This window comes from Seriola dumerili, unplaced genomic scaffold, assembly GCF_002260705.1.
Source record: "Seriola dumerili isolate Sdu_G_001 unplaced genomic scaffold, Sdu_1.0 BDQW01000226.1, whole genome shotgun sequence".
NCBI classification, from domain to species: Eukaryota; Metazoa; Chordata; class Actinopteri; order Carangiformes; family Carangidae; genus Seriola; species Seriola dumerili.
This window is the reverse complement of record NW_019174481.1, coordinates 3488356-3499082: the sequence shown is the minus strand read 5'-3', so window position 1 is coordinate 3499082 and position 10727 is coordinate 3488356. Positions and strand designations below refer to the sequence as shown.

Genomic DNA, 10727 nt, shown 5'->3' with positions numbered 1-10727 from the left:
AGAACAGCATTGTTGATGCAATGAGAATGTATTTAGGTCACATCTGTACAGCTGTGTTGTTGCCATCTTGTCCTCATCGCCTCTCATCTCTAGCCCTTATGTACTGTAGGACCAAAAATCTTTCACCTGTTCATTTTCTCCCTACAGAGGAGACGTGGCATACTGTTTTATATATGACTGCTTGTTTCCTTGACACTGCGGTGACACTGAATATCAGTTTCTTCGTCATGCTCATGTTGTGTGCGCCCCTCATCGAGCTCATGGTCTTTGGTTCTGCATTAATATGGCTTCAAGCATTTGCTCCTTTGTGTGTTTCTCAGTGAATGGATCCTTTGGATTCACTCAAAACTGTATGTCATTATTGCACTTTATGCATTTATTTAAACCACTGATTTATGAGAGTTTATACCAAACACCCCCTGTGACTGTTATGTGCACTGGACCTGTTTGCCCTGTCTTTGATTAAACTGCCTTCTTGTATAAAACAAAAAAAAACAAAAGAGAAATATGAAAAAAAGCTAAATTATAGTTATTTTTGAAAATTCTTATATAGATTGTCTATTTAAAAGAGCTGTTTTTCTTAATCAGTGAGTATTTTGTTAGCTCTCTACTGTTACACGGTTTTTCCAAAATTTTGGAAAACATTTGTATTTTGGGACAGTGGTGATCAGAGCTGTGTCGGTCATGTTCCTGTGTTGCAGCTCTCTCTGCTACTGACAGCAGGTTCGGGTAAATTCAACTAAATGAACTATGTGTATAATTAATCACTGAGTAGCAAATTAAAAGTTTATTACTAAAATAGTTTAAGATACAGATATAGTGTGATTTCTCAAATGAGAACATTCACAAATTTGCGGGGCATATTATCACAATATTGTGCCAGGTGAGATCAATAAGTCCCTGAAATGTATTTTATGGAATCCATATTGTAATTCAGTCCAGGTATATTGTTATTAAAATGCCCATAAAATAAAGTATAATTTATTTTCTAGGACACTATATAGCCACTTCCCATCAATATTCCACACTATGAAAAAGGCTAATCTGTAGCTGCTACATTATGTCTGTTGATGTGTGTCAAGGTCCTCTTGTGCCAGCATGTTTCACCATTATTCTCACACAGCGTGAATCAAAAATGTTCTAGGAAATGTGATCGAATCAGCTGAAATTAAGTTGTTGACCTTGACCTTTTTTTTCCTTTTCAAAAAATATTCTAATGTTCTGGATGCATCATGTTTCTGACTTTTGATGCAGTGGTTTTTTTTTTTGGTTTTTTTTTTTTTTTTGCTTGTTTTTTTCTATTTTAATAATTTTGTGACTGCATGAATCGCTGGACATGTTCGCCCCTCGATGGCTTGGGTTTTATTTCCGTTAAATGGTGGATTCAGCTTTGTTTGTCTAAGTGTTTTGTTTTTCTTGTGTGGTAAAATTGTCTCTTGTCCCTTTTGAATTCAGAGTCATGGATTGGCTAAGTAACTGCTACGTGAAACCTAAAAGCATCAGAAATATGGTAATCAGCCTTTTATGCACATGTAGAAGCTGTTGTTTGGTACTATGTTTTACACTGCAATATACAGTATGTGCTTATTTTCTGTGCAACACACACAGTTTTATTATGTCATGGTATAGACTAGCTTTGTATATGGCTATTATAGGAACAATGTTTTTCGTGCTCTATGTGATATGATGTCAAAGTGAGAAAATGCACTGAGAAATACTGTGCTGCAATATGTTATTGTGGCTCTATATTCTCTGCTGGACCTCAGACTTTATAGTGAGCCTGACATCTTTGTAGGTCCACTTTATGTTTTGATATTTCTTTGAACGTTCTTGTTGTCATGTAGATAGCTCTGACTGATGTGTTGCCTGTTACTGCCACCTTTTTATGCATCAACGTTCAGGTATCCATTGGTGTTACACCAGTGTTTACAGAAACAAGAGTTTACAACAGAGCAATGTTTGTTTTTCTCTTCATAAGATGTTTCAACTTAGTTAAATACTTTATCTACAATAACAGACTACATATGAACCACTTGCAGTGTAGATCAACTTTGAATCAGTAATGTAATTTCAATTGTACGACCGTAATTATATTCTTTCATCCCTGTGCATTTCGAGGCCCTGAAAGCACTTTTTATTTAATTCACAGACTTTTATTCTGCAGAAATTTCCCTCCCCTGTGTATGTCCCATTATTGGCAGCCTGCCAGCAGACGTTTTTTAAGAGAGTAGGTACTATTTAGATTCATTGGATTTAGCTTTACAAAAAAAATTGTCATCAGCACTGTTTATTCTTTTCTTTCTTTTTTTCTTTGTTAAATCAACAGTTAAGCCAAAAAGCCAAAGTTCAAAACAGCCATAAATGATAGAGAATTGAGACATCTTATCCTCCTAACTGTTGAAACACGTTGTTTTTCAAAATACTTTATTGCGGTACAAATTATTTCATGCATAATATTATCAATGCATTGTTTACAACGAACATGATTACTGAAAGTCTTGCAGCATAACTTAAAGAGATGTGACTGATGTGTCCCGTCCACTACCTGAGAAATCTCTTTTCTGCATGATACTGAATTTCAAAATATGTCAGAAAATACCTTGACATGTTGTATTTTGCTTTAAATTAAGTATTTAGTTTTGCCTTTGTTTTATAAATCTGCAGTCAAACACTAATTTGTAGTGAATACAACTATATACATCTTGTCTGAGAAATCACATAGACATACAGTAAGAAATAACATTAGAAATAGCAGATACAAACACTGTATAGTCAGGCTACATATATATATATATCTGTGTATATATATATATATATATATATATATATATTGACATATATATATATATATATATATATATATATATTGACTTTGTGACATAACATGTACACATAGTGAATCAGAAAGATGAAATGGAGACGTAATCATGTATGGTCACTCTGTGGGTTACCCACATCTATGAATCCTTTGTGTGCATTTTGAGGACTGCCCACTGCTGGTTCAAGCCTCATACAATGGCAGCTAAATTGTTACATAATGTATTTTGTTTCAGAGTACAGTGATACTATTCCAAACACTGCACATGCATTTTACTGCCGTGAAGGGGTGCGCTAAGCTCCTATAGTGCACCCACAGCAACAGGAAACATTATGCTCATAGAATATGCAAAATCTAGCGTTCTGCAGCACAGCTTGGCAAGTTGGTACTTTTTTTTTTGAGCTAACCCTTTAAAAAATGACTGGTTCAATCCTTCAAATTGTGTGTTTTCTAATTTCTGTCAAATCGGACCAAAAGAATCCAAGTTGGCTGTAAATGTGTGCTATATTCAAATGAAATATGCTTCTGTTTGAACTGTACCTGATGTATTTTTCTTGTGTGAAGGCTTATGTCTTTGTATCTTTGCATTATTATTTGTAAATGAAATGAGAATAAATATATCTGAATAAGCAGAGATGTTTCATCTTATTTTGTCCTTAGGTGGATTACAAAAAGCACTGGAAAACAAAGAGATAAAGCAGTAGCTGCATGGTGATTGCAGCCCCCATAACTGGCATAACTTAGACTTTCTCTCCCACTGCACAGCTTCACGCCCAGCATTTGCCCTGCCTCTCCCACTCTGTCCACACTAATGTGAGTTGATAGTAGACATTTTGCATGTGGGATGGGTAAGACAAAAGTCAAGATGACTGGTGGTAAGATTTCTGTCTTTTTTTTTTTTTAACAATAGGTAAGGTCATGATGATGTTGGGAAGGTTTTCATTTATTGGCTTATATTGCAGCTGTCGAGGAGTTACTTTGAGCCTGGAAGTGTTTTATTAGAACTGACACATCTCAAAATGAATCTCCAATTTTTATTTCTTAATACCAATACCTATAAAATTAGCAAGAAATTTGACAAGTTTATTTTTATGTTTGTAGATATTATATTTAGCCACTGGGGAATAAAATATAACATACTGCACTAAAACTAAGCATGACTGATCCCCTCACGCTGAAGTTCCCGCGCTTCACCACAACTGATACCCTTAAATGACTCAAGAGTGTTTTACAATCACTTTCCTCCAGCCATCCTGACTCTCTCCTGGCTCAACCCCCTCTTACAGTTGTACCCTATTTTAAATGCATGACTCCATCTGCTGGCTGAATGTTGTAACATAAAGTCAGCAAGATCCATCATTCATAACAATCTATATCTTGTGACAAACACATTATTTGAGCTTCTGGGGGCTGACTGATGCAATTATGGAAAAAAAAAAAAAAAACCCTGAGTTAATTTAAAAGAGTGTTAACTTCCTCAGCTGATTTTGATGCAATTCTCTCACCTGGGAGTGAAAGAGGAGAGATCTAGCTGACAGAAAATAGTGCATTTTAAATGTATTACATGTAATCTGCATTTTGATATCTGTCCTTTGATTTGACATGTGGCTTTGGGGAAAGCTGAAATGATGAGTGGATAATTCAATTAGTTAATTGACAGAAAATCGACCAACAACAATATTGCGTATTGAAGAATTGAAGAAGACTTTAGCCATCAAAAATGCCAAACATTCTTTTGGTGGATCTGCTGCACGTTTTTCTGTTTATGTTGTTTTGAACCTTGTAAGAAATCTGAACTGCGATGGCCACTGCCCACAATTTTCTGACATATTAATAGACTCATGCTCATTATTTTTTGTGGGGGACTGTTTCAAATTCCGTTGTTCAGTTCAGTGATCTGCTGTGTAAAATTAATTTACTATGGGTCAGTAAGGCATTTAGAAAGAAGCAGTGGGGTATACCCAGGAGTGAAGGTGTACGGCAGGGATGTTTACTTGACTACGTGCAGACGTCAAAGCGCACTCACCGTATCCCAGCATGCAGCAGGAGGCCGTTGAGAGATCCAGCAGCTGGTAGTGAGTTGCTAGAGCGCCGAGCAGGCAGCAGCTAGCGGCCAACACAGCGCACACATTTCCCACTTCCATGTGAGACAAACTGAGCCGTGTACCTTACAGGCGACAGAAGAATATGCTGTTCGGACGCCTGACGTGTTACCGCAGCGGCTTTTGAGTCACCATTGTCACCCGGTTTTCATTTTGGAGGATTCCTCCCTCCATCCTCCGGATCGCACCGAACAGGCAATGACAACGGTCTCAGCAACCCCGCAGCAGATGAGGGACCGGCTGCTGCAGGCCATCGACAGTCAGAGCAATGTGAGTAACGCTAAAGCTAACAGGCTAGCTGGCGAACGTTAGCTTGTTTACCTGCACCCCAGGACACTCGACAAGGCAATTCACACAACAACTGTCAAATAACTGTGTATTGTTTGTTTTAAATATGCGTGTTTTATGTTTTGGGTGAGCACCAACATGTCCATGAAATGCGAAGAGAAGCCGAACTCTTCAGTTGACAGCTTGTAAGCTAACATAGTAGCAGTGTTGCCATGGTTAGACAGTAGTCCTGGCGTTAGCTGTATAGCATGCTAGCTGTTAGCTTAGCCCAAACACAGAAGCCACTTTAGAGTATTTCACGGCATGGACGTAAAGCATACATATTCCCTAGGAATGCTTATTTTACTATTGAATCGTCTGCTTGTTTAATCTGTTGACTAGATTATGTTTCGTTGTTGATTGTTTCACACCAAAAATTCCATGTTAACGAAGTGTGAGTGGTAGCTAGCTTACTCTTAGCTTGAAAAGCTGAAGCTACGTTGTAGGAAATAGTCGGATCCTTCCTTCTCAAGTTAGTTAAATGCTAGCGGTAGCCAATTCAGCTAACAGGTAAGTCTGCCGACACTCAAACGCTGATTGACTTTGTCGACAGGACGAAGAAACTCGCTTAGATTAAAGTTTGTGTTTTTTTCCTAGTTCTAGCTTTTGTTCGCATGCTACACTTCTGTTAAAACCTTTGCAATGAAAAAGGTTTTTGGAGTTGACACTTTTCCATCTTTACTTTTCAGCGTCGTACAGACAGACAAGCTAATGTTTCCCAGGCTAACGTGAAAGCTAACGTTAACGCGCCCCACATACACACGTTGTAGGCACGATTCAATGGCTTTCACATCAATTTGGGAGACTTGGTTAATCATGCCAGCAGTGGTCATTAGCGTTGTTTTTCTTCATAAATAAAGAGTGAGATTGGAATTCCAATTCAACAATCACTTCTACTGTTATTTCCACAGGTAATGGTTGAGTTTAGGCTAATACCAAACATTTTCTTTGTGTGGAGGTGAAGTAATACAAAATGTTTGTATTTCCTCCCTGCAGATATGCAATATGGTGGTTGTATTGGAGGTAATTGCCTGTCTTGAAAAATATCCTATCACCAAAGAAGCACTTGAGGTAAGACAAGTAATTAAACATGAACTACTACTTCATGTAGAAAAATTGTGAGCTTTATTTGTTTCTAACTCTCACACACATTATTTATGTAGGAAACTCGACTAGGAAAGTTGATCAATGATGTCAGGAAGAAGACCAAGGATGAAGACCTTGCAAAGCGTGCTAAGAAACTCTTAAGGAACTGGCAAAAGCTGATTGAACCCGGGCCAGCTGTGGCTGCGAGTGCCCCTGGGTCTACCAATGGTAGTTCTCATCCCTGCAGAACAGATGCCTCTCCTCCTGATATTTCTGTGTCAGGGAAGGGTGTCACTGAGGTCAAAATCAGAAATGATGTTCACAACACATATTCACCAAAAGCTGAAAAATCAAGCAGTCGTAAGCGGCGGGCAGAGCACAGAGACAGTGGAGTGCACTTACCAGAAAAAATCTCCAAGATGTCTCCATATGATAACAATGTTTCACCACCACCCACCAATGGGATTGCAGGCAGCCCAGATGCCCAGCCTGATCAGGAGGTTGTTCCGTCTCCTGACAGATCTCGAATAGAGCACCTTGATAACGATAAAACCAACAGAATTCCGGTTAATGCTGTCAAGCCTCGCCCCAGCTCCCCTGGAGTGGCCAAACTACCTAGCACTTCCTCTTTGATCAAGGTTGCTGTGATGCAGCAACAGGCCAGACTGGATGAAGGAGGAGGAGGGGGCTATTATCAAGCCAAAAGTCCCCGTGGCCTCACTACCAGTCCAAGGAGCATGAAGCAAGACACAGTGACCAAGCGCTCCTCAGTATATGCACAGAAAGGAACTCCAATCCCAAGCCCTTCCTCTAGGGACTCTCCCTTGTCTTTGTCCCAGCCTGTATCCTCTCCAGCCCAAGCATCATACGCTGACAAGCTGCCACATTCTTCTCATAGGTCCTCAATGCACTGGCCCAGTTCGTCAGAAGTCCCCTCTCATTGCCCACCACAAGACATATCTGCAACACTGGAATCCCCGTCAGTCTCCCCTTCAACCTCTCTCCCCCAACAGAACTCAGAACTACACAGACCGACATCTGAGGGAGCCATGGCTGTGTCTGATGACACAGACGGGTCAACGGCCCCTAACTCAGAGCATAAAAGGAGGAAGTACAGGTCTAGAGACTACTCTGTCAACTTAGATGGCCAGAAAATAGAGGACACGACTAAACCTGTACGGTTAAAAGAACGCAGACTAACATTTGACCCTGTGACAGGTCAGATCAAACCTCTGGTACATAAAGAACCTTCTCAAACAGAGGAAATCCCCAATCCTGAACCTTCTGAATCTAGGCAGAGAACTGAAAGCACTGTACAACAGCCCACTCCCCCAGTCCCTGCCCCGGCCCCGGCCCCAGCCACCAGCCCCAACCCCAACCCCAACCCCAGCCCTAGCCCTAGCCCCATCCTCAGCCCCAGGCCCTAGCCCTAACCCTTTCCACCAAACAAACTGGAAGGAGCTGTCCAGAAATGAAATCATCCAGTCCTACTTGAACCTTCAGAGCAATGTGCTCACCTCCTCAGGGGTCCAGGCCCCTAGTGCACACTTTTTCATGTCAGAGTATCTGAAAAGGGAAGAACAGGAGATTAAGGATTCAAGGAAGACACATGTTCTGCAGACGGACAGCTCAGTAGGGGATTTACCAGGCGTGAGCCGGGAGGTGACAGACGAGGACCTGGACAGGATACACACACAGCACTGGCCAGGGGTGAATGGTTGTTATGATACCAAGGGCACCTGGTATGATTGGACAGAGTGCATATCATTGGACCCTCATGGGGATGAAAGCAAATTGAACATCCTGCCATATGTTTGCCTAGACTGAGGGGTTTGGGACGGTTGCTGTCCTTTTCCACTCCTTTCTTTGTCTCTACAGAGACAAGATACTTTGTGATTTTGTTTGTCCACTGTGAGTTTAGCAAAAGCCAGGCCTGCTAAACTCCCCCATGCCTCTTCCTCTTTCTGTGATAATCTATTGAGATTTTGGTATAAAAAGAGTAAAGATTAAAAGAAGTAGTTGAGTTTGTAATACCAAGGGCTGTTTCTGTTTTATTTTTCAAACTGAAAGCCACAGGAATAATGAGGCCCTAGCTGCAGAGTGCTGGTACTAACACAGAAGGCCTAAAAGAGAGGGCAGAATTATCCCAGACAACCAGAAATGGTGTTATGATGTGAATTCTTAATGTTCAGAATTGTACCCCTGTTTCAGGGTTATTGGGATGATACTGCCTTCTTCTTTTACCTTCTAGTTTCTAATGAGGAATTACAATCTAGTGTTAAATTTGAGGGGAAGGCTGGGGTTTAGCTGTCCTGTCCAGACCGCTATGTTGGTGCCCAGAAAAGGTGTTGATAGAGCTCATCTAGCACAGGTAGAGCTGAACATGTCCAGAGTATGAAATTCTGGAGCATATTTGGCAGTTACAAGAAGCTTTATGTGAGATATAAAGAGTAAATTATAAATTTCGTATCATGTATACATCTATTTATTTTTGACCAGTTCATCAAAACAGATGTTCAAAAACCTATAGATTTCTTTTTTTTCCTGTTTGCATCACAATGTTGTCAGCCTAATCTTCAATGTTAAAGGGGGCATACAAATGTTTTTGCATGGTCTTTCTTTAAGATTGATCAATGCATTTGGTTATTAACATTCCATACTCCACCCTTCACCCAGTTTCACTCTCTCTGTCTCATCACACAGCTCTTATATGTCCAAGTAATCTCAACTGTCAAGAAGTAAATCCTGAGAAATTATTTGGTTTCAAATGGTTCCATTAAATAGTGTGGTGCTACTTTGAAACTTCACTACAGTGAAAACTATTGCCACCCACTAATTCTCTCCCAAGCCAATCAATACTTGCATTTGAGACGAAAAAAAAAAAACAACAAGGAAATGTTTGAATGCTGGAACTCACTTTGTTTCCATTCCTTTAGATATTGTTTGCCTTCTGAAAATCCTTGACTTTTGTATGTTAAACAGCCTTAGTGAATGTACAGGATTGAGACCTCTTATGCACTTGTACATAAGTTGACAATTTGTTGGTCATTTCATCGCTGACTTGATTCAAGTGTGAATAGTGAGTGATCCTCCCACAAGTTACAGTTATGTGCCCGTAGTTTATTCAGACACATTTAAAGTTCTTTCAGCTGCTTTCAAGAGTCTAGAAAAAAAATTAGGACATTGTTTTGAGGTAGCATTTCCTTTGCTTCAATTTTTAAATACAGCAAACATAAAAGGGAGAGAGAAAGCTGTGTGCATCAGATATTCTTGGTATTGTTCATGTGACAACTAATACTTAATTTTGTTTTCCCTTTATACTCATCAGTCACTACCACTTTTTCTTCACAATTTGAATTAAGATAGGCTTATGCGCAGCCTTTCTTGTTGGTTTGTTTGTTTGTTCTTTCAGTCATTCATCCCTACCAATGTGCCTTGGTAAATGGTTAATCTGGATTTGCTTCCGCATAAAACACGCCTGTCTGTGGAGCTGGGTTTATGTGCGAGAATTCCAAATCCCATGATCAAAATGAAGCTGGTATATGCACCGTTTCTGTTAACTTTTTGTACACATTGATCGAGCAAGGGTGAAGCTGCAGACAATGAGAAACTGCACAACAACACAGCTGGCAATAAAGGAAAAGTGCTACAACTGGTTGATAAGAACCTGTTTTCTGGAGTTTTGACTGGGGCATCTTTATTTGTTCAGTGTTTAACATCTCTCAATTGTTTGAAAAATAAAATGATCTAAATCTTCAGCTCAGTCGACTGACTGGTGGGTCTTTTACAGTGCAATTGATCTTGAATATTTTCCCCCGAAATGGAAACTTAAAGGTCAGTCTGAGCTCGGTATACTTCTGCTTTCTGTTTTGAACCACACTGTAGAAGTTGCTGTAATTTGTTGTACTTACCCAGTTCCTCCACGTGGGGGTGCACGTTATCCATTTGCCTCTTTAGTCTGCATCAGTATGTATGATGTAAGGGGTGGGATGGTATGAGTAATTTCAGTGGGGAAAAATATAATTTTTGCAAGCCCAAAGAGAATATTGAGCATCTATTTTTAAACAAAACAATCATACTTAAGATTCCCATCAGCTTCCATCTGCGGAAGCCGGGAATTGTTATCACCTCAGTTAAGAATTTGCCTTCTGTGCAAAAGTGACGTTTTTATTAGCATTGTGGCCTCAACAGAGACCACATATGGTTCCCTACATGTTTGACAGTTTGATGGACTGAAGGGGCATCACAGCTACATTACTTCCTGCCATGACTCAGTGAGCTGATGTCATCTCATATAAGTAGTCTATTAGGATGAGTAACTGGCCTCGCCTCGGGTGTCTTTACTCTGACTCTGAATCAGCCCTCTGCTCACCTGTATGACGTAATTACCAGCC

At 40.0% G+C, this 10727-nt stretch overlaps 1 protein-coding gene across 1 annotated transcript; it reads left to right on the top strand.

The window, feature by feature from the left end:
- Window positions 1-4920: 4920 nt before the first annotated feature.
- Window positions 4921-9999, top strand: LOC111229162 (mediator of RNA polymerase II transcription subunit 26-like). The gene is made up of 4 exons (XM_022755371.1): window positions 4921-5190; window positions 6244-6318; window positions 6411-7698; window positions 7748-9999. The coding sequence occupies exons 1-4, from the start codon at window positions 5119-5121 to the stop codon at window positions 8158-8160; spliced, it is 1848 nt and encodes a 615-aa protein (XP_022611092.1). The 5' UTR covers window positions 4921-5118; the 3' UTR covers window positions 8161-9999.
- Window positions 10000-10727: the final 728 nt, after the last annotated feature.